This window comes from Psittacula echo (assembly GCF_963264785.1).
Source record: "Psittacula echo genome assembly, chromosome: 20".
Lineage (NCBI taxonomy): Eukaryota > Metazoa > Chordata > Aves > Psittaciformes > Psittacidae > Psittacula > Psittacula echo.
The window spans coordinates 5,003,745-5,028,794 of record NC_137756.1 but is presented as its reverse complement, the minus strand read 5'-3'; the positions used below and the strand labels follow the sequence as shown (position 1 = coordinate 5,028,794).

The 25,050-nt window shown below is 44.2% G+C and overlaps 1 protein-coding gene across 1 annotated transcript; it reads left to right on the top strand.

Annotated features, from left to right (window-relative positions):
• Positions 1-7,027: 7,027 nt before the first annotated feature.
• On the top strand, positions 7,028-24,430 carry MYL1 (myosin light chain 1; the record flags this gene model as incomplete). The annotated part of the gene is made up of 6 exons (XM_080632055.1): positions 7,028-7,147; positions 18,209-18,236; positions 21,351-21,494; positions 23,113-23,286; positions 23,798-23,875; positions 24,402-24,430. The coding sequence occupies 6 exons, from the start codon at positions 7,028-7,030 to the stop codon at positions 24,428-24,430; spliced, it is 573 nt and encodes a 190-aa protein (XP_080488181.1).
• Positions 24,431-25,050: the final 620 nt, after the last annotated feature.

Here is a 25,050-nt window from a genome sequence, read left to right as displayed (position 1 = left end):
AAGCACCTGTTAATGCTATGGAAGACTGCAAGTCCATAGATAACATGAAGCTGACCACCACAGAATCATAGAATAGTTTGGCTTGGAAGCAACCCTCAAAGCTCATCTAGGTCCAAGCCCCTGCAATGAGCAGGGACATCTTCAACTAGACCGGGTTGTCCAGAACCACATCCAGCCTGGCTGGGAGGCTGGACCAAAGGTGCTGTGTCAATTACACAAGGATGCTGCAGCTGGAGTGACACAGAGAACACTCTGCCTCAAATCCCCAACCATCCAAAGCAAGATGGCAGCTCCATCTTAGCATCATAGAATCTTTCCATGTCAATTCTCCACATACAGGCACTTCTCATGCAGGATGCTCAGAAACACTCTCATAGCGATTCATGAGAACAAAGGAGCTTATCAAATGTGATATGCTCATTTGTGTTCACTCAGACGAGCGTGGTACATGTTATATTCTAGATATTTGTGTGGATCTCCATCAGGTTTAATAAACCTTGACAATTCTACTTAGATTCTTCAAATAGTTTTCTGAGATACATACAATTGATCATAGTATGTAGTTATAGCCTTCTCTGCCCAAAGAACATCATCTTCATGGATATGATGCAAAACACACAGTTATTGTCTGAAACCTACACAGCTTCCATAACTCTGAAGTACTTACTGCTAGACATTGAAATAGCTGGAAAATTTTAGTTCCTACAGCTTCATTCTTGTTGGGCTGTCTCAAGGTCTGCATATGACTGAGCTACACGCTACTTAAATCCTAACACAACAGCAAGACTTATTCATGCAGTTAGAAAACAGGGTGTTCTGGTACACTGAACATATGTTGCAGTGTTTGGGCATTTAGCAATATTAAGCAAATGCAGACCACGAGCTTGGCAGAGGCAGGATTTCAACAACAGGGACAGAGGATGGACGGTCACAAAGAGTGGGATCTGAGAAAGACACATTTCCTCTTAAATGGGCACCAATTTAACTCCTCTGCTGCATGCTCCAGGGAAAAGAGAGGAGGTGAAAGGCATCGAATCTCTTCAGCTCACACACAGGCTGTGAGACACTGAAGCTGCAGGAATCCCAATTTCCCAATGCAGCCATTGGGTATTTTATCCCATGTAGTGCGAGAAAGCATGCAGAGATTAACATCTTAGGTAGTGCCTAACCTTTACGTTTAAAACTACATAGTACCCCTCTGGGCCTGTCAGCCTGTGTTTTCCCTGGTAAAGAGTCCTGTGCAGTAGGATTTGATACACACATTTTGCCTCAGCAGCAGCCCTTGCCAAAAGAGCTGAGCAGCAGGAGCAAGGCACAGTCCTGCTCCTGCATAGCTTGGTTACCTTTCAACGAGGCACTTGTATTTCAGAGCCTGGCTGCTCAGTGATCTATAAACTGATGCTCATGCAAAGGAAACCGAGACAGCAAAGGAATGATCGAAAGCTTTAGAGGGCAGTGGAAGGTAAGCTGCAAAGAGCACTTGGGTGGCACCTTCTTCTTCAGGGAACAATGGCATTGGAAAGGTGACCTGAAGGCAGCCCTGAGTCACTCAGCAGAGGTGAGAAGCAGCACATCTTCAGCAAGCTGCTCCCAACCATCAGCCCGTGACTGAGATGCTGCAGGCTCTCCAAGGAATGCCTTGTATGTCACTGCCAGTTGCTGGGACACACTGACATCGGCTGGGACAGAATTAGAAAACCTTGAGCGGGAGGGCAATGCAGCACAAGTGCTAAGTCAGCCACAGGCTATATGCGGTGCACCAGTTGGTGCCTTCTTTCCCCTTCTTCACATACTCATTCCTGTGCCTGCTCCTTCAGCCCTACACTGCCCAGTGACTCCTCATGGTCCTGGCTGCGTTCAGGCTACCAACACCTTACACAGCACTTGAAAGAGCCAAGAGGTGAATCCTTCCAAAACACACTCATCACCTCCCTCAAGCCAACGGAGCCCTTCACTTGTGCACATAATCCAGCCTTTGTGCCATTATATAGAAACCCAGATTGGTTTGGGTTGAAGGAACCTTAAAGCTCATCCAGCTCCAACCCCCTGCCACGGGCAGGGACCCCTTCCACTGGAGCAGCTTGCTCCAAGCCCCTGTGTCCAACCTGGCCTTGAACACTGCCAGGGATGGGGCAGCCACAGCTTCTCTGGGCACCCTGGGCCAGCGCCTCAGCACCCTCACAGTGAAAGAATAAAATGCAACGCTGTTTCCAGCGTTCATCCATCACTGCCCTATTTCCTACCACCTACAAATCCCATGGTGCCCTGACAGTCTGCTGGTGACATTCCTGCACCCTCACCCCAGTGTACACCACGTCCTGTGCCGTGCCCTGCTCCCAAGATCACCTTCCCAAGGACAACCCTTTTTGGACAAAGATCTCCAAAACACGCTGACCTGGCCATTTATTAGGCTTGACTCTCTTCTGCACAAGCTTCCGCACCTCATCAGGGTGTCCTGCAGCTGCGAGCAGCTTGGACAGCAAATGGCTTTGCCTTTCTGTGTTGACAGTGCCTCACACACTGTAAGCACTGACAAATCCAGGTCACTAGCAGGTGACTTAGGCACCCTGCTGCACACAGCCTGAAGCCCAGGTCCTGAGAGAGTTTTCTGGCAGCAGGTCCCTTGTTCCTTTAAGTGTGTGGTGAAACGTGTGAGAATCAAACGAGAGGAGCAGCCAGCAGAGGTGGTCAGCTCTCTTTTATGACCAAGCGCACGCGTTTAAGAGGGAGCACAGAGATCTCTACATCATCTGGCAAAACGCACCCAGACTCTGTCAGGTTCAAGAACTGCTTTAAGCTCAGTGAAATGGAATATATGTTCCTTCCACATTTGTTATGAATTACAGTAACACTGATAATCTCGATAACTGCCTAAACGGCCAGTTCCTTCCTGCATCTTATTAGGTTCTTTGCCTTAAATAGTCCCCCAGCAATGAGTTTCACAATCTAAAATTAACTCAATCACAGCCAAAACCAGGACACTGGTGCTGGAAAAAAACAATTCCCATGTATTAGTTTTCAATTTCATTAAACCTCCCCCTGTTTGCATTCAAAAGGCTTTTCCATGAATTTCCCTGTACTTCTGGTAACTTTGGATAATGGCATCACTTCCCACTTACGGGCTGAATAAAGCAGGTTGTTGTACCAGGGTGTAACTCCAAACCATTGCAGTCCTTCTCAAAGCTCATACTTGCCACATGGTACACGTACACTTGGATTTTTCCTGCTGACACTGCAGCCGCCCAACCTTCAGTACAAGAACATGGCAAATATGTAACAGGAACAGGTGTCAGACAGGAATTGATCGCAGGAAAGAGAGAACATGTCAGACAGCTGAACCATAGAAGATAAGTGTGCATGGGACAGGAGAAAGGCTCCAAGAAGAGACCGGAATAGGCTGACTGTCCTTGGGTACTTGTAAACAGTCTGTATTCTCAGTGGTACACACCTTATCTGAAAGGAAACTCCCACCAGAGCCTTCTGAGTAACCAACACTTCCCCAAGCGCTTGATCTGACATCCTGGGATCAACCTGACAACAAGCAAGGAAACCACATTTGAAACAGGCACTCAAACAGATGCACTAAACTTGCAGTGGCCCTTTTGGCCGTAGAATAGCAGCATATAGATTAGCATGTGCCTGCCCAAAAAGCATCTCTTCCTCTGTGGCCTCCTAAACCGGTCCTCTGGCTATCTTGAGCAGAGTGAAGCACTCAGAAGGAAGCCAATGGCCTAAGCTCCTCTGAGCAAACTTACTCTGACAGAAGCATGCTTTATCTTCTGACCCCTGCACAACACTGTAACTGGCACAAATGTCTGTTGGGCAGTCACTATAGCATGTGGGGCTTGGTGGACGTATCAACAGTGTAAAAGGAAAGAGAAGCTCCTATGTGGATAATGAAAAAGCAAGTACTTTGGTTTTAAGTTGCTGGCAAAATGGGAAGTTAATTGCTTTTTCAGGCACTTTGGGCAGCAAAAGGCAAAAGTCTCAAAGGGAGTTAGTTCATTGTGAAACAGAAGCAGCAGCGCTCACCCTTTCAAACAGCTCCATGACTTGCAGGCTCCCCTAAAATAGGGAGATTTAGTCTCCTGCCTCACTGTATGGATTTAAACCATTGCTTCACTCCTCACAAGAAGGGTCTGACTCCCTGGGCTACACTAAACCCGAAGACAGAGGCATCCTCTTAAAACTGGATCAGAAACGCAGAGACTTCTGAGTAACTGCAATCCAGCAGCGCAGGAACTCCCGTTCTGGCGCTGCAGTCAATGCCACTTCTGTGTGACTTCAGCCTGAGAAAAGGAACATATGCCACTTCAGAAGCGTCAGAATAAATCCTATCAATGCTCTGGCTGGAAAACACACTTGCCATGTATTAATTGAACTAAATGCAGCCCAAATGCGTGGAAGTTGTGAGTTTGACCGGAACTTCATCCTTACCAATTAAACCATTTGTAAAAACCTGGCAAGCCCCAAGCAAGCTGACCCCTGGTTCAGTGAGTAGCAGGACTACCAGGGCATGATTTTCAACCAGCAGCTTTCTCACTACTGGATTTTCTGAGGCCTTAAGAAATCTGAAGCTCTGTCACTGTTCTTTATGCCTCCCCTCGACATGGATTCTCCTGCAGGAGAGGGGCATCCATGCACTCCCGAGGAGCTGTGCAGCAGACAAGGCAGATGCCAGTGATAACTCACATCCTCAGCTGCTGCTGCTTTCCCTTAGAAGTGGATCTGGGCAAGTTCCAGCAAGCATGAGGGGTTTGTGCTTATATTTCTGCTCACACCAAGCTGCTGCTAAAAGCAGGAAAGGAGCCTTCCTGCTGCAGCCCTGGATGAGATGGTACAACAACAGCAGCTTCCATGCAAAAGCACGGGAACACATCCCCTCTGCATCACCTGGGACAACTCTGCTCCCTAGGGACAGACCTGACACACTCCCAGAGATGTCTTGGGATACATCCAAGCTTGCCAGGCAGATGAACCCTGTCCCAAGCTCAAAGAACTGACTGGATCCAAATCCTTATCCCAGCAATTGAAACGATGACCTGCCATCCTCCTCTGTACCTGTTTATCTTCTCACCTGATCAACACACACTTATCTTATGGCAGTTCCTCACATACCCTCCTTTCCTGGCAGCATAAAGCATGTTCAGACACATCCGAGTTCTTACTTGTGTGGAGCCAGCACTATGTTCATAGTTCATTTCTGAAAACCTGCCTTCCTTTCAAAATGTGTTTGACGGTGGCTTTCAGTCTTATTTCACTGCAAACCTCAGGTGACTGTAGAAGTGACGAGATCATCACCGGCTCTTCCTTGCAACTGAAGTTCTCATTGGTGTAGATCTATTTCCACTATTCGTAAACACTGTCTACTTCCACCCTCAAATTATAGCTCCAGGATCCACTTCTCCATACCTCCAGGATCTGGTGGATATTGCTAAACCTGAGCACATGTTTTCTTACATGAAAATACACCTTTACCCACTCTTCATCCCTTTTTTTGGTGTGCACTTGGTTGCATCAGTGTGCATTTTAAGTTTACCTTCCTTAAAGCCCATTAAACTAAAATGAACGTGCCTGGATACACTGCCAGCCTTTGGAAGCAAAGTGTCTGTTCAGGACTTCAGGCTCTATGTTTCTCACTACAAAACACTCCACAGTGTTCACGAGATGGAAATAAGGAGCCCATCAAAAGCCTTGCACTCAGTAGCACAGAACTTCAGGAGGTTGGAGAGTAAATGAGGAATAGATTGCTGGGCAACGGAGCAACAATCAGCAGACATGGGTTTTCCTGCAGGAAATCTCAATGTACCGACCCGGGGGAACCATCAGGATTTAAAGAGTTAGAAGCTCTTTTGCTGTGCTGGAAAAAGTTTACTGAAACCAGAAAAGCCATCTTCTCCTAAAAGCTGTGTCTTCTGGAGAGCATGGGGAGCAGGGAGGTCCATCAGAAGACTGAGGAGTGGAAAGAGCCGCAAAAGTCACAGGATGGGCAAGCAAAAAAGGTGAAAACAGAAGCGCCTCCTTTACCTCATGGCTAGTTTCCAGTCATAATTACATTATGAAAGGAAGCCTTTCGTGTGGGAAACCATACCATCCAGCTGATCTCCATTCTATCAGGGCACAGCTTATCCTTAAGGAGAGGAAAAAAGTTAACGGGAAAAGATTAAAGGAAATTATTTTCAATTTTAAGCACAGTCTTAACATGATAGAAAGCAATAGTAAGAAGAGCTGAAATAGTAAGAACACTCAGGGTCTGGGAGAGATGCCTTGGCTGAAGGTCCTGCAGTGATTTCCATATTTGTCTGCTTTATTTTTAAACACCCAGAGCCTTTGCTTGATCAACACTTCCTTGTAAAAGAAGGAACCAGAGGAGGAGTGAGGGGCTGTGGGGAGATAGGCAAATGAGGGTGGAAATTGATGATCTTCCCAGCCACGAAAGTCAAAATTCCTACTTGAAACTGAATCCTCCTGAAGCACTACAGCGGCATGGGGGGAAAAGGGGAGGGAAGGAAAGAAAGAAGATTTATTACTTAAGCAGAACTGAAATTCTGATGAGAAAAAGGACTGTTCAATCCATGCCCGAATATCAACAGCAGATCCAAAACTGGGTTTGTCATATTGCCCTCTCCTTCGCCTGCATTAAAATAATTATATACATATATATATATATATATAGACACACATACACACAGGGGAGGTGGTTGGAGTTCTTAAAGAGGGGGAAAAAAAGCCACTGAAGTCCCTTGATCTTATGAAGCCCTGAACTCTTACATTCCATTTATAGCTCGAGCTGGAATGACATCCCCCTTGATTACCAAGCTGTCCAATCCAGCTGGATGTGTCAGGACTGTACGAGGCACTAAGTGAAATATATATATGCCCTTATAGAGTTTAACACATTGGGTCCACCTCCAGGGCACAGGCTGTAGCTCATTCTGACCACTACTCCTCTCCCAGGAATCACTTTTAAGGGTTTTGCAGGGGTTTTTTGGGGGGCACCTTTACTTTCAAGTTTAAGCAACACAAAATGGCACCAAAGAAGGACGTAAAGAAGCCAGCAGCAGCCCCAGCACCAGCACCCGCGCCAGCACCAGCACCTGCGCCAGCAGCACCCAAACAACCCGCAATCGACCTCAAGAGCATCAAGGTAAATGGATGAAAGTGTGCTGATCATGGAGCCAAAGCCCTTCTAAAGGGGAAAGCTAGCAGAGTCCCAGCTAACAGAGACCTGCAGTGAAACGTTGTGTGTGGTTGGTTCCGGTTTGGGGACTGGAGTGAAATGAATGAGTAACCTCAGTGGATGGAGTTGTTGACCTGCCTGAGCTTTTGATTGTGTTAGTAGCTGATTGGTGTAAGGCATGGAGCATGATTTAACACAAGAGGGAAACCTGATGATTTCCAAAGTGTCTTGGAGTGTGGCCCTTAGAACTTTTTACCAAATCAGGATCAGTCTGACCTGTTTGATAAAACTAAACATAAAAGAAAATGAAAACCAGCAACAACATCCCCATTCCCTGTTCTCCTTCCCCCCAGAAAAGGTGCATGAGGACAGGAAGGGGTTATTGAAGCTTGAAGCACAATGTTTTCCCATAGCGCTGTACTAAAACCAAACCTTGTTGTGCAGTTTGTCCTCAAATTCCTTCTCAAATTGTTGCTAGCACCTGATGACCCTTTGGTCGTGTATTTCGAGGTCAGCATGGCTTATCTTTAAAAGCAGAAAGAAAACAGATTAAAGAGGAGGGAGCCATTCAATGAATTAGGAGTTTTGCCTATTTTCATTTGCATTGTACAACAAACATTGGTCAGTCGAGGCCGTGAGCTGGAAAGCCATGAAAGGAAGTGATTTCCTCTCACCTTTAGAGATTTGCTCAGAATTTGTCATTTGCTGCAAACTGAAAGCAACAAAGAGGAAGAGTCTTTTGGAGATTTCCCTCTGACTGCGCTTCCCTTTGATCTCATGGCATCTCATAGCTTCACATGCCAACCTACATCTCTCGTTGTTGGCTTGACCCTTCAAAGAAAACTCCTCCATGTTGGGCAATTAAAGAATTGGGAAAGAGAAGCAGCAGGTTAAATGGTTAAAGAGATGAAGTCGGACCAGCTTCTCTGGGTGGGACTATAAATAGCTATTCTCCACCTACCTACCAAGCTGATTGGTCCTGGGACCCATCTGCTGAACTCTACATAAGGAATCATGCCTATTAAGGGGAAAAGAAGGAGTACAAAGACTCCTAATAGGACATACTCATTTTCATCTCATGATAAATTCTGTTTCAGGTATCTTAATACATGTAGTCCCAGGATTATGACCCATTTAATGAGATTTCTTGAAGTTTAATTTTCACAGTCAGTAGTCAGTGTTTTTCTGGAATGGTCTGTAGGTTCCCATGAGACACAAGCTGAACCTGCTGGCAAAGAAAAACAAGTGCAAGAGGAGGGAAAAAAGACACTTTGGGTGATCATAGTAAAGGCTATATAAAAAGCCCACTGGTTTCTTAGAATACTGTCTGAAAATCAGATCACACCTCACATTTCACTCATCTCCAGAAATGAAAGGGAATGCAAGCTAGATTTTCTACTAAATAATTTAATGGGATTTTATAGCTTTCTATGGCCAGTTCATTAGAAGAAAATAGAATTTTCAACTCCAGTGATCCTAGCTAATCTATCTTTAGCTAAATAGGCTTAATAGCACATTACCAGCTAAAAAAATGGCTGGCTGCAGTCTGAGACATCTCTGTTCACTCCTTTACCCAGACAGCTCTCTATAATGGCAGGAAATGTATCCTGGTAGCACAGGTTTTGTCATAGTCAGACTGCTAAGGGAAGATAGCCTCCTTGAAGTCTCTTTCTTTTGAAAGCTAATATCAGACAAAATATTTCCCTCCTTGAAAGGGAGGGGGGGAACTGGGCTTGTAAGAGGAAAACTTGTCTTTTAACACTAATGGCAGCACATAAGCATTACTATTCCTATTCGTGAATAAGCGAAGAGAAGTTCAAGGACAGGTTGGATAGGGCTTGGAGCAAGCTGCTCCAGTGGAAGGTGTCCTTGCCCGTGGCAAGGGGTTGGAACTAGATGAGCTTTAAGGTCTCTTTCAACCCAAACCATTCTATGACATGAGCAGCCTAATGGAGATTACAGTACTACTCTGCAATGCAGTGGGTGGCCCAACCTCCTGCCCCACATATTTATCGCTACCAGATCTCTTTCTATAAGTATCTCCTCCTCTCTTCATCATGCCCTTACCAGGCAAGGAGTAGGGTGCCTCAGAGCTGCTGCAGGAGTGATTAGACTTCCCCTGCTTCAGCAGGGGACTCTACCCAACCATGCAGCTCTGGCTGCAAGGTGATGCAGAAACCCACATCCCCTCTATCCCTGATCCTTCTCTCACCTGAGACCCCACAATGGTCAAGGGCTGCCCAGGAAGACTGTGGCACCTTCAGTGATGGGCTCTTTGAGAGGCACAAGGAACAACCATGGTGCTTTCCACCTTGCCTTGGAGCAGGGCAGGGACCGGACAACCTCCCAAGGTCCCAGCCAGCCAGCCTGTGTTATCCTTTTTCACTCTTTGGGAGCTCAGGCAGTGAAGGGAAACAATGTCTTCTTGTAAGCCATTTCCTCGGAGACATGGCAGAGTCTTAGCCCAGTTCCTTAATTAGCATTAATTAAACCTTCTGTTCAAGCACCAAAGTCTCAGCATTAGAAAAGTCACAGCACCACCTCCAGCAAACCTCTGGAGCCAGGGAGTACTCAAAGCTAAGCTTTTGATTGAGATTCAGTGAATGATCCTGTCCTGGGGCTCTTTGTGCTGATTTACCAAGTGTGGAGCCAGAGCCTCCAGCACTTTGAATAAGGGCATCCACTCTGCAGGGGAATTAGCAGCCATGCAGGAGCTTGCTACTGATGAGAGGTGTCTGGGAATGCCAGGCGGCAGCACCAGGATGAGCTAGGGAGTCACACAGCGGGCAAACACCCAGAAAGGCTTTGTTAGCTTTTATAAGGAGACACCCAACCCCCTTTTAACTGTTACAGCTGGAGCAGGCAAGGGTAGAGTTGCCTAATAAGGGGTTTACATTTGGCAGCGCACCTCATTTTGAATTAGCAGGCATCATAATATTCTCCAAAACAAACAAGAAGGTGGTTTACAAACATGGGTAGCCATTCCTTCAACGGTACCCCTCCATCTTCCGGGAATCTGGTTTTGTGGGCCTTCTGAGGTGCACACTTTGACAGTTAGGTGCCTTTTTCTTTCTTCTCTTAAGAAGTCTCAGGCTGTGTTCTTGCAAACACAGGCACCCCAAATTGCCTGTCACCAGCAGAAGTTGTGACAGGTCTTTCACCCTCTTCTGTTCTTTTTTTCCCACTTTAAATTAACCCAATCAAAGCAAACAGTTGGTAATTTTCTCATACTGATAGCAGCTGGTGTGGGATTTTCTATTTTTGAGCACCATCTATTGACTATAAAACTGAGTAACAGGAAGACCTAACTTAAGGATTCAAATCTCTAAACTCAGCCCTTTCTCAGCTCACTTCAGACTACAACAACCACAGGAAGAAAGGCAAGGCAGAGTGGAAGAATTTGGGCTTAAATGGAGATGTAAAGACCCTTCTCTCCACTACTCAGGAAATAACATAAAACTCAATCTGCTTTGCACAAATCGTTCTAGACCAAACTTACATCTTCAGTTTTCCTTATTACTAGCATGGCCTGGATTTAAGCAATAGATACAAAGATTAAATCATGAACATGGTAATGGATGTGTCTGAGTGTTACCACCAGGAACCAACCACAACTGAAAGCAAAATGACTGTATGGTTCCTTTTCTTAACTACAGAATTCTTGGGGTTCTCTTAAAACTGTAGCCAAGGACATTCCCAAAAAGATGGCTTATCTGCTTTAACTTTCTTCTCCCACATGAGGCTGAGAAGAAACATTGAGTTGAGGAACAGCATTACTATGGGTCTGTGTCTGCAATAACTGGGATGAGATGTCTCATGCTTGGTTTTCCAATTGAGGCAGTAGGAAACGGATAAATCTCATATTGCCCAAATTGGTTTAACTCTGTCCCTATCACCAACATGTTAAGTGTGGGGTGGTTTTTAATGGGAAATCTAAGGGCCTTTCCCAGCACACACAACCTATCCTTGGACCAAGCCCAGGCTCCTAGCACTGTGATGTTTTGGTGCTGGAGATGTTGAGTGCAGCGCTTCTAGGCTTCTGCTCTGCACGTGGTGCTCTGAACATGTAACACCCTGAAGCGGTGTCACACCAGGTCCTCTACTTCAGCCTTTACACAAGGCTTCTCATGCTGGTGTTCACAAGACCAAAATGCCAGGATTCCATGGCGTACTGCAGATAAGCTACCTACATCTTTAGGGGAAAAATGATTAGAAGCTATCAACTAGTAAAGACTTGCAAAGACATTGTGTAACTGTGTGATGCATGCTGAAGCCTGCTGCATGGAAGCAAACTGGTGTGATTATTTGGTTTTAAATACAGAGCTGTTAAGGCAGTAGAAAGTGTTCCACCAAGTGTCCTTAATTCTTATGACATTTGCTACTCAAGTAGGTCATCTCTGAACAGACATTGCATTGGCTATAACCAGAGAGAGAAACTCACTAAAATGCACTGACAGAAACCTTCTGGGCTGGAGGGCAAGCAGGGCTGCGAAGCGCTTGCAGCTGCAAGACACTATTACACTGCAGACAAACTCTGTGTGAAGCTGTGGTGTCAGAACAGGAATGGTAACAGTAGCTTTGCTCAGAGCGCTAAGGGCTTTCTTGGGAACTGGGCAGGTTTTTCCCTGAACTTTTTGGCTCAGACCTTCAGATTATGCCTGATCTAGCTCCAGCAATGACTCCAGAAGGATTCTCTAGGACTGATATACCCATTGCATAAAGTCACCAGTACCAAGCGCTCTTTCAGGTAGGAAGGAGACAAAGGCAAACATGACTTAGCCTTAAGAAATGTAAAGGTGCCTATCTGATGCCATCCAGACCAGCTTCCTGCTACTGCTTTGACGACTGAGGTATAGCACCACTCAGGGTTCAACCCAGAGCAGAGCACCCCAGCCAACCCCCTTGCCCCCATGAATCTCACTACTGATACTAGACCCGCATTGGTAGCAGTTGTTAAATCACTGCATGGGCAAGGCATGGCATGAAGGTATCCCAGGACAAGCAACTCGGACATCAGACTCAGCAACATACCAAGACATCCCTTCAGGTACTGCTGAAAACCAGAAGGAAAAGCAAACTGAACAGCCACCACTTAGTTTTCTTTACAAGGTTTCCAGAAGAACTTTGCCTCCTTTTCTTCCTAAACAAGGAATCCTTCAATTTATATATATACACTACTATATAAATGTCCATATATATAGGAGACACTTTATGTCTACTAACCTCAAAAATCATCTGAATTGTTTGCAAGATCCATTCTTAGTAATTCACAGCTTTGGCAGCATTTTAAAACGTTATCTATAGGCTTTGGAGAGTCTGGGGAGCAACACACTTTGGCAAAAAGAGTGGAATTTAAAGCAAATTAGGGAGTACCATTTCAAGAGCTCACAGAGTAATTTCAAGTGTTAACAGCAGTTGTTGACAGAGCCTTTCTCCTATCAACTAATACATCAAAACAACCCCCCAATATGTCTAAAACACTGGTTTAAGCCCCCTTGGAGCACAGAGAGATTGTAACAGATAGTAACAAGATATCTGAGTTCATCTTACATAAGGCAAGAAGGTGACTTAATTTAGCCAATGACAAGTAAAGAAAGAAGTTGTCTGTAAGGAGATATGAAACAACCAATCTGGGAATTCGCCCCACGTCACTGAGGCTTTATTACATCTTATACCCGTTGCCAAAAAGCACTTTCACCGGGCTGGTTTGCCACATAGCACTCAAATGTCAAGCAGCAGTAGTCTAAATACTGTCAGTACTCCAACAGTGCCGCTGGGAGGCACGTTAAAACAACAGATCCCTCGGGCTCCAGAGCCTCGCGTTTCCTCTCACCGATACACATCGATACAAATCAAACCAATACTAAACCCTTTCAAAATAAACAAACGGGAAAGTTACATGGAATGCCTAGAAAAAAGGTCAAATTCATCCGCACTTAAGCCCATTCAACTCAAAGAGGTTTTGAACCCTTCTTCCAAACCTGATGGTATCTCGCACACCCAATTTTCTCACCTATATTAAAGGTGGTTGGTTTTATTCTTCCTTCAACTGTGCTGCCAGGCAGCTCTGATCCCAAAACAGAGTTCTCTTTCTCAAGGGCATATCTGCTCCTAATGTTCCTCTGCGTCATAAAAGACATGAGGCTAAATCCATCAGGCTGTTGATTCTTACTTAAATGGGAAGTAGCCTCTTAGATCTGTGGCATCGATCACAAGAGCTATCAAACTGGGGTGAGGGACAGAGGAATCACAGCCTGCTTTGCAGAGGGGTTTGAGAGCTGTGTAATCCTGCACTCAGTGATGTCTACGAGAAAAGATGTGCAGCTGTATTAATCAAGGAGCAGGCACTAATGGTGAGTAGGTATCATATGAACTGCTGTAGGCACAATCCTACCTTATCTCCAGTCAAAAATAGAGAAATCCCACCAGTCCTGAACAGAAAGCTAAATATACAGTGAGTATCCTGGGGGACTCTCAGATTTTCCCCTCTCTGATTTTCCAAGGCATCTGATATGTTCTTGGTCTCTTCTACAGACAGAGTACTGCGAAATACCTGGTGACTCTCTAATAAAATGCTAAGATGATTCCCTTCTTTATATTCACCCAAAGGGTAACAAGGGGATGGAGCAGCTGAATGCTTTAACTCCCAGCAGCATCTTTTCCCAAGGCTTTTCACCCTGGCCAGACACCTACACACTTACAGGGAGCACAAAGTGACTGTCACTCAGCAGGGCTGTATTAGTCTCATAGGTGAATAGGTGAGCACACCACCATGCTGCAAGGGTCAGGGCCCTAAGGCCCATGAACCAGTGATTTGTTGGGAAATTAGGAACTTTGGTAATAATTTGGAAATGAAGATGTGTGTGGATTGGGTCTTCTGCTTAGCTGTCAATAGAGAGTTGCATACCAACCGTGTTCACCCCACCCTATATAACTGAGACCTGGTCAAAATGTTTCTATCAAGCAACAAGATGACTAGAAGGTGGTCATATATTATACAGGTAAAAGCCTTATTCTTAAAACACAACAACAAAAAGCCTTAATCACAAAATTCCCAACCCAAACAACACACACCCCTTTGGTGATAACCTTCTGGATAATAACTTTGACCATAAACAAGGGCTAAGCCAAGTTAGAGAACTCCAGGTCATTGTGGTCTTTCCCTATGTTGCATTTCCTTCAACCTTTCATTATTCCTCTGGGGGAGATGCATTCTATTTTGTAAAGCCAAACTCCTTAAACTTTCAACATCTTCCCTAAAGCCCCAAGATGCATGCTCTGATAATGCAGAGACCATTGCCAGGATCAAAACAGATCAGATCACTGCAGAATATTTCCTTCTATCTCTTGAAGCTCATGAGAGCTCCTTAGAGAATCAGAAATCCTACCTTTTGTTTCTTTTAAGGCTGAAATACTTTCTATACTGTGGCCGTACTCAAAGCAAGTAGCATTTTCAGCACTCAATTGGCTTAAAGCAAGGTGGTTCTTAATTCAAGTGAATGCAACATGCCCATGTTAGAATATTTCTTCCCAGCAAAACTCTTGTGAGGTTTTATTCAGAATCAGTTATAAAAGGCTCATGTGGTGTGCTAGTATTTCCTCATCTAAATTCTGAGCCAAAGTCTCACAGTTTACATGTGGACTTCTCTCAATCTATACATATTTGATAGCCCATTCAAGCCACACGGCTAATCCAGGTATCAATTTTCTATGCCCAAGCCAAACACACCCAAACTATTTTCTGCTTGGCATCTGAAGTCCTCTGGGACAAGTTTTGCTGTAGCCAACCATAAAGATTATCTAGAAGGAAGAAAAAAACATTGAAGAAAATTATTTTAAGTTTTCCTTAATTTTTTACATATATATATATATATATTTAGTTTAAATCCTGTTTTCAGGGGAACATTTCCCAGTAGCAGCACTGGGGAGCAAGAGCCTGAGGGCAGGAGGAAAATTCCACCAAAGGCAACACACTGAACTGACCCAGGCAACATTTCAGCTCTGCCAAAGTCTTTAGAAAGCTCTTCTATTAATGCAGTGGGACTGATGGCCAAGATCTATATTAGCTTTCTCACTGAGGTCCAGCCAGTGTTAACCAGGTGGTCTGCACTGTGTTAACCTATGTTAGCCAATTCAGAAAAAAGCATCAACCCCCTTTTCTATACAACCACACCTGGTCACGGCTAAGCTTTGTTTTCAATACATACCTGGTCCCACAGGTGAATAGCTTGCAAACAGCAGAAAACACAAACGTGCAGGTTGGCAGTGGAGCAGTTTTCCCTATTCAGCATATTTTCTAACTATTTCTCAAAAATGCAACTAAATGTGTTGGTTCAGAATGTTTCCCAGCTAGAATGCTGAGCTTTGAGAGCTCTTTGCAGTTGTATCTTTAGTTTTTAAAGCAGGAGGTAGGAAGTTTATGTCTCAAATCCAACTAAATATTTTGACTTATTTTGATTGCACAGTTCAAAAAACAACCAAACCCAAAGCAAACCAAAGCAAACCAGTGCTTAGGTTTGATTCTTGCTCTCAGAGCCCTCAATATACTGCAAAGAGACATTTACAAGCATTATGCTTATCTTCAGGGTAATGAAGTGAGCTACAGGAGAAAATGTCCCTCACTAATTTCATCGGAGCAGGGAATGCTCAACAAAAGAAATCAACAGAACTTAGAGAGGGGATTTCAATTTGCAACAGGGAATGTGTTGTTGTCACATAACAATTCCAACCCCGGCTCCATGACATGCTTGACCCGCTTGAGGTGACAGGGAAAGGAGGAAGTTTGGAGCAAGGTTTTTGAAGCTATTTACAATGTCTCACAGCATCAGTTCAGAGATTCGACCTTCACCTTGGAGGATGCTACATGGTGGGATGCTACATGGTCTTTGCCACCAAAGAAGGTGCGACCTCTACCTCCTGGAACCCACCTAGAAACTCACCATTTATAGTTCTACCATGGCCTCTTCACTCTGCAACTCCTGTCCCCACCATGAACAGTCATCCTTCCAGTTCACAAAGCTTTTGAGGCTCTTAGCTCCTATCACAGTTTCTCCCTTGCCTCCACATCACAAAAAACTCAGCAATATCTACTCTCACCACACTAGTGAGCTCTGAAGCTGGCAGGCTGGTGCCCTGCCCAACCCCAGCCCTAGAAGAAGTGTCCTAAAGAGTACAGGCTCTCCCAGCACTCTGCAGAGTACCTTTTACGCATCAGCTGCTAACCTCTGCCAACAGTTGGGTCCAAAACTGGATAAATTCTGCCTTAAAAAATGTTCCAGCTTTGGGAACAGGACAATATAACCAGTGCAGATGAAGAGCTTCACAGTTGGACATCACCTCCATCAACAGGTTAATCTTTTGTTCAATGCCAACAACTGGATCACACTGAGCAGACAAGCAGCAGCACCACTCATCTAACTCTGAGCACTGCATTATTAACATCTAAGGGCTTGAGCAAAGCCCAGCAAAGGTATGAGGACCATCCAGCTGCATCTAATACAATCTGCAAGCCATGTGTAAAACCAGTCAGCTGGACAAACACATGGCACCTCTCACCTCCTACTCTCCTTGCTCTCTGACTTTATAGCTTATTGGAGAAATAAGAGTCCTTCCCTAGAAGGAAGTCTTGGTAGGTCTGGACAAGGAATATCTCCTCTTGACAGTATGGATCCAGAAACTGCTGACCTGAATCAAACTTACTGCTTGCTGCTCCCTGCCCCTCTCCAGCCTCCTAAAAATAGCCATCATCAGATGTCCATCAAGACATGGAGCCTTCTGTCACTTTGCCCTAAGAAAGCTAAAGAACTCGCCAAGGGGAGGGACTGCTTCCTTCTGACACCTAATCCAGGCAATGCCGTCAGCGCCGCTGGATAAATAAGGGGAAGAAAGGCCAGGAAAGCAGGACCACTCTCAAGACCTCTCAGCTAATCCCTCCTGCCCGTCTGCTGCTCTGCTTTTCCAACTCAACCATGGTGGGTCCACTGGAAAGCTAACGGTTAGCAGCGAGCCAGTGTATTTTACCTAAGTAAATCAGGCTTCTTGCTCAAGGTAGTTCTGGGGCGGGGAAGGACAGACCAGAAGGCAGCTTAGGTTTGCTTGGCTTTCCTCCTTAAACTTAAAGGGCTATGCGAGGTTCTCCAGTTAGTTTCAAGTTCTGCAGCAGGCAGTGGTAACTGTGCAGCTCCTATAGCTCCAGACAGCAGGGTTACAATTTGCTACTGCTGCCTGCTAAGCGTTTTGGTTTAGTTCTAAAATCAGATGCAACCTGCTGAAGTGGCAAAGGAACAGAATAATATTTAATATAAGAAAATATAATTTTTAGTACTTTATGTAACAATTTACTGCCAAAAAGTAATCTGAAACACAAACTTCAAAAGATTGGTTTAATTGCTATGTTCATGTAAAAAACCCAAGCTGCTTGTTAAGCAATATTGCTTCAAATGATCTTAATGAAACGGGTCTATGATAAAACAGTAAAGGCCCTGATTAGTGACTTCTTTGTTAGCCAAGAGACTTTTTTTTGCTGCTTCTAGCTACAACCCTGGCTTGCCCTGGGATGCAGATTTTAATGGAATCTTTAAAGATAGATCTGGTGATACATTTTTACATGGGAAGTTGCTGGCTTAGGTTGCTATGGCCTCATTAGACCAGGCAAGACAGATGTGAGCACTCAACTGCTCTGTGCTATTTGCTTTCTCTCAGTGCATTTTCAGCAGTACTAGTTCTCTTTTCTCTCTTTTTCTTCCCAACTGCAGTCCTTCACTCCTGACCAAATTAACGGTAAGTGAAATAAAAGTTAAACTTTAACATGGGGCAGGAGGGGGTATATAATGGCCACCAAATGCTAAATATTCACTAGCCTTAACAGCTCTGTTGCTATCTGCATTACTTCTGCGCATCTGACAGACCCATTTTTGCTGTTTTGGAAGATGACTCATGGATTGAGCTGGATGCTTTAGGAAACAAACAGGTTCTCCCCCAGCCCCCCCCTCCTAAGCTATTTTTTTGTGATTGATTTCCTTCCAACAGATCGAGTTCTCCAAGGAGCAACAGGATGGTAAGTTACAAGAGAGCTGATGTGTTGTACATGTACGTGGGTTCAGAGAGGAGCTACAAGCTCAGAAGCTCAACCCTTATGAAGGGACGAGCTAGGACTTCAGCTGCTATAAATCACCACACTCCTGACTTCAGAGGAGCAGTGCTGACTTATGCTGTACAAGAATGTGACTGTAGATTTACATATCATTTATCTAGGTGCTTAGATGTTGCCTAAGCTGAGAAGTTTATGCCATGTTACCAGCTCTACCTACTAAACATTTTTCAGTTGTGCTCCTGTACTGGCCGTTCCCAAGGATGCTGAAAACAAGTCTTGCATTTGGAAGTCATAGCGGGAATAGACAGATCAAGGACAGGAGGAGGGAGTGGGCTGAAAACTTAACTTAGCTGCAATGACATTGCAATTTTACATGAACAGAAGATGCAAGAGGCCTGTATGTCACTTTTACCAGAAGGTGTTGTGGAAGGGAGGAACAAGGGCTGCTTTACTGTAAATACATTCATGACACACGGGAACAGTTAGCAAATAAGTGACTTCTGTAAACTGCTACTTATGAACGCAGTGTGGGTATGCTGCAGTTGTTGAGCATCTTGCTATATTCTCTGCTTCACCAGCAAGTTACAAATTGGTTTTTAAATCTGCTAGAAAGAGATTGAAAATTCTGGCACGAACAAAAATCCCCACTGAAGCTCTGGAAATCAATGCTGGAGTGTTTCAAATATTCCAAGAGATACATTTAGGCTATATTAAATAATACAGGTTTTAAAGAAATGTCAAAAATTCAGTAGCAAATATAGTAGACTTCTCACTGTGAACAAAGTACTTAGAAAGGAAGATACAGGGATTTACTAGAATTCCAGAGGGAGAGGAATAGCTAGAAGCAAGTCTTAAGGGAGAGACCTAAACTTCCTGAACACCAGCCTGCTCTGGGTTACACTATCAAAGCAATAAAGGACAGGTATAATGCAGTAAGTGAGACTGGAAATGTTTCTCTTCCTGCAGTCTGAACATTCCTGGTCACAAAAAAGATCATTTGGACTCTTCCTAACTTTTTAATTCCATAACTTTTAACAAAGGGTTGGGAGAGTTTATGGAAAAATGCCATCAACTCCAAGCTGCTGGCATTTGTAACAAAGAAAGAGGCTTTGTTCAGCTCATCCAGCTGCTGTAATGCTATGGTAACTGATCCAAGCAGCAGAGCAATTAAAGCTACTTGAGAGGAAGAATTTCCCAGTAAAAGGGATGTCCCACCCTCCGTAACTATTTTCATCCACACAGGCTGATGCACCAGCAGCTGGGTGGTACCCTCCTCAGAGAGGGATTTGAGACATGCTTATTCCAGCACAGGTATAAAATAGGACTAGATATATATATACACACACCACCCAAAACTAAAAAGATAAATCCCACAGCAAAGATAACTCAGTGAAACGCGTGCCTGAGACACAAAAATAAAACCAGGCCTTTTCTCCCAGTGTTCAGAACCCAGTGAAGATAAAACTTCATAGGATTTACAAACAAGAGAAACTCTCCTGATGGCTTTGCTAATAGCAAACTGGCATTGTTTTATACCTCAGTCTGGCTAAATGTCATTAATGCACCGAATGAAAGACTGGATCATATGGTATAAATCACTATAGCTCTATCGACCTCAGCTGCTAGAGCAGGAGCTGATATTAAGCTGATAGATTGTAAGGGGAAGCTCCACACAGGTCCAGAAGGCCTTCATTTCATATCCTGCAATAAAAGCTGTAAGGGGAGAGGGTTCACACTAAAGGGCTATAGGTCTCTCACATCAGACAGTAAGAGGATTAGTTTCAGATGTATTAGATTACAGCCTAGCAGGCCAACATTGTGTATCAGCAGCTTTACTGGTGCCAGCAATTCCCCCACTAAGGCATAGGCATATGGATGGCTAAAGCAAGAACCTAAATACCTCTGCGTCACCTGTCCTCAGTGCAAGATGAATGAAGACATGATTTGAAATGTGGTTTATTGCTTCTAAACTTACCCCAAGGCAGAAGGAACATTCCACCTACACAAGCCGTGAAACACAAAGCCTTTCTAGCTGCTGGAAGCACATCACAACCACAGGAAAGACATTTCACTTGGTTTACTTGGAGCTAAAACACAGCATCGTCAGATACTGCAGTGCAGAAGAGATCAACAGCAGTCTTGAGATGCTCTTGATATATGAGTTTCAAGGATGCTTTTTCAGCTGGACCCTGGACTTTTGCCTCCCTTAAGCACACTTCTTTATTCACTGCAACAAATGTAATAAGGTGATTAACATGGAGCTTTGCAACAGAAGATGAAGACTGGCAATGAGATGAGGCAACCACCTGGGCTGATTTTTTGTAGTAGAAATGTATGTAACCCAATTCCTTGGTCAGGAGCAAGGGGGAAATAAGTGAAGGCTGATCATTTGGCAGCACTGAAAGAAGGATGTCAAAGTGTACACACTGGAAATGCACTGGAATAAGGCACCACACACATATTACCACTGGAAAAGCTGGATATTTGTGCATCTGTAAGAAGCAGGGACGGACTGCAAAGAGCAGAGAAGAGAGGGAACAAACATGGGCAGAACTGCTATTGTAAGGCAACTTTAAAGGCAAACGAAAGTTGAAGCATTTGAAATCCACCTTCTTGTTTCCCATTAGCACTGTGTAGTTGAAATACTGGGACTGCAGGCAGTACCCATCGAAACAGCAGATGTTTTGCACTGCAAGGTGCTTTGACAGAAGAATCCCAGTCCTTGGTGAGGTACCTTCTGCTGCTGTGTCATGCAAAAACACCTGTCCTTGAATGGCAGTGTCTGCAGAAAGCTTATCTTGCCCCATGCTTGAAATAACCATGGGGTCAATCAGAAAGCTATTGATAGCTATTAGAGCCAGGAAAGCCATGAAATGTAGATATAAAAGTTTAAAAATAGTGAAACCAAAATGTCAGAGGGGAGGAGTTTTTCTTGGCATTGTGAACCAAAGGTTCCCCTGGTTAACTCCCCTGGAGCTGGTGGAGCAGCTGTGAGACAACAGGCTCACATCTTTGTCAATACAACTTGTCAATAGGGAGCTGCCTGTGCTCAGTTTAACCGTTGCCCTTCCCTTGCAGACTTCAAGGAGGCCTTCCTCCTCTTTGACAGGACTGGTGATGCCAAGATCACCCTGAGCCAGGTTGGTGACATCATCCGGGCGCTGGGGCAGAACCCTACAAATGCCGAGATCAACAAGATCCTGGGCAACCCCAGCAAAGAGGGTAAGTATCCTGCAGTCTCTCCTAGGCCCTTCCTGAGGCTGGGGAACTGTCATTAGACAACATCAGCAGTCACAGCAGGAGGGAGAAGATCTTTTGCTCTGAAAGAGTGTGGAAACTCTCTGGTTTCTTTTGAAGAGGATGAATTCCATGCTCAGGAGGAGGAGAACCTCCTTCAGATGTCCCTGCAGGGACCATTTTGGTGCCAACCTGACGTAGGTGCAACACAGTCCATTTATGCTCCAGCCCTTGCTAAGTTCATTTCCAATAGCTGATACTCTTCAGATGCTTCTAGTGCAGGATCTTCTGCATGAGCCAAGACATGCCCTGGGACTGGAAACCCACCCATATATTTCTGCTGGCTGAGGTGGTCTGCTCAAAGCTCTCACAAACTAGAGCATGCTGAGGCATCTGCTGGCCATTTATATAGCAGTCATTTTCCATTTCCTTTTCTCCCCTCTTAGAGGTAAAAGAAATGGTAAAAAACACTGGTTGCCTCCTAAAAAGGACCTAGTGCAAGTGATCCTGGATTTCAGTCATGCTGAATCATACCCTTCACATCACTAAGATAGGCTAAGTTATATCAAAACCCTCAAGCCTAGTAAAGGCAGCTCTGAGGAACAATTCAGAAGGGCTGAGTTAAGCATTAGCACAAGCAGGAAGCACTGAGCAGAAGACAAACACAGAGGTGAGACCATGACCACACTTTAGGTGACTACAGCAATAACTGCCAGTGATTTTGATGTAGCTGAGTAGCCAAATGGTTCCTGTAACAACTGTATATTCAAAAATCTCTTGCATATTTCCACCTATTATGTTCCATTGCTGCCCAGATGAAGGCTGATCTTTGAAAAGATCCAGGAGAAAGAAAATGAAAGTTAAAAAGAGAAAAATAAAGATCCTTTTATTCGACAGCCTAGCTCCAATAAAAAACCTTCAGGGAAGGCCTCACCAAGGACAACTTCTGGCTCATAAGAACAAAGGGGTTGGATGAACAGAGCTTGCAAGTCTTTAAACCTCCAAAGTGAACGTGTCTGTAGTAAATCTGGACACACCCCCACTGGACATTCATATTTTCAATTAGTTTATGCTAATAGTCTCTGCTCTTACGCTAATATGCTGATAGTCTCTATGCTCTTATGCTAATAGCCTCTGCTACCACATCCAAGAGACCCTGAAGAGGTCACTAACATGCCAGCAACCTCAGGGGCTCATCTCAGTTGTCCACCCCACTCTCTACTTTTTCCCCACTGTTTGGGCTCAAGATTTCTGCTTTATCATATTCTGTAGTTCCCCTGTTCACAAAATCCTTTCAAAGATAACTCAGCCAGCTAGTTTCATTTCTGAAAGAGCAATACAATGTGCATGTAAGCATATAAAGTTATATGAGAAGAGCGCTGGAGCAAGTAGGTGAAAAATCAGATGGATGTGAAAACTAACTCCCATAAGAGAGAATGCAGGTTTTGCAAAGGAACTGCCAAACCCCCAGGCAAAGACTAGAGTAAAGGACAGAAAGAGGTGTGCAAATGAGGTGGGAGGCTCTCCCAGGTTTCAGGGCAGATATGTCAAAAGAACACAAATAGAAGTGTCTAGCATGTAGCAACCTGTGCTTTCTTTCCAGAGTTGAATGCCAAGAAAATCACCTTTGAGGAGTTCCTGCCCATGTTGCAAGCAGCTGCTAACAACAAGGAGCAGGGTACCTATGAAGACTTCGTTGAAGGTCTGCGTGTCTTCGACAAGGAAGGCAATGGCACGGTCATGGGGGCTGAGCTCCGTCACGTACTGGCTACTCTGGGTAAGGGATTATCTTCTCTACAAGCACTTTAAAAACTGCTTCTGTTAGATGGCATGAGAGAGAGGAAGGATGTTCTAACCAGTTTGGAGAGGTAGGAGGCTACAAAGCCAAACAAAACTGGGTTTCCTAACTGGTCACCCACAAAGAAAGCAAAGACAAAACTCAGTAGAAAGCCCAAAGGAAAAGGCTTGGTTTATTACTTCTAAATTCAGAGGAAGTATTGAGTGCTCGTTATATAAAGAACAGGGAGAAAAGGCTGCATACCTCAGGGACATAACACACATGGACAAAGGTAGAGGATTTGCTGCATAATTTCTTTACTCTGTAGGAATAATTGGAATCCCTGTGTCTATACGCATATGTAAAACTGCTACTGAAAGTGAAAACTACTAACGTTCAGTTCATGCATAGATCTTTTTGTTATTAACTCAGGAAATAAGGAAAGCCTTTGGAAAAGCTGTAGGTTTCAGTTGTCTGTGGAAGAATTAACAGAGGTCTCTCAACTCTCTAGGTGAGAGGATGACAGAAGAGGAAGTAGATGAACTTATGAAAGGTCAGGAAGACTCCAACGGCTGCATCAACTACGAGGGTAGGTGCAAGAGCTCAATACCCTCTCATCCTACATTTCTTCTTCCTCTCGCAGAGCTTCATTGCAGTTTGCTTTTAGCCTCTCAGGCAAATATACACAACTACAGCTGAGTTAAATTGAAAGGCTTATGTGTGGAAATGACTGTTGCAACATGCTTAGCCTACAGTCACACCACTGAAAGGACTAGATTCAGTCACAGAGAAGGCTACTCTGGTCAACACTTATCTCTAAACTCTCTGACCTTCTGTAGAGCAGTTGCAGTGATTGGAACCAACCCTATAGCTAATGCTTAGACAAAGTGCTCTATTCATCATAGATTTAGTCTTACCACACTTAAGCAGGAAGAGAATACATTTTTACAATAAACACTACACTTAGAACTTTCTATCACATTGTTGGGTCAAATGTGATCAGGAACGTGTGTTTTTAACACCATCAGCTCAGGAACAGCTGTTATTTTTAAAGGTATTTCCCAAATTAACATTTGCTGCTCCTTCTAACTAGCATATCTGTATTTTCCCCACAGCATTTGTAAAGCACATCTTGTCTGTCTAAGTGGACTTCCTCAGATGCCAACACGGTATGTTCTTCTCATGTGCACACTTAACCTGGTCCATTTGCTATGCTTAAAGCCTTCTACATGCCTGTGGCCAAGTATAAGTTACAAAACCAAGACGACACCTTCTCCTCAATAGTCCAAATAGAACAAAATGAGATTGTTATCTAAGAGCAAAGAAAACAGGAGTGCAAATCCCTGGGTCTTGCTCACAGCTCTGTAAGTGGTTGGAAACTGTGTTTAGTGGGTTTTTCAAACATACCCAAACTGTGAAAAGAAATGCTCAGTTTTTTCACAAGCATGGAAATGCTCACGCTTAAATATCACCCTAGATCTTGTCATAAAAAAAATCAAGAGTTTGAGCTGTGCAAACTGACAGCCTGAGATATTTATCCCGCAAGCACTCTGAGATTTTGTGGTTTGCTTGGTTTTCTAGAGGAAATCAAAGCAACACCTTCTGATAATGTTACAGAAATTTGTAACAAATTATGTAGCCTGAATACTTGTGCGAACTACTCAGAACAGCTCCTCAATAATCATCTGAAAAAGAGTATTTTAACAGGCACGATCAATAGCCAAAAGAGGGCTTCAAAAGTACCCAATCATTTAGCAGTTGTTC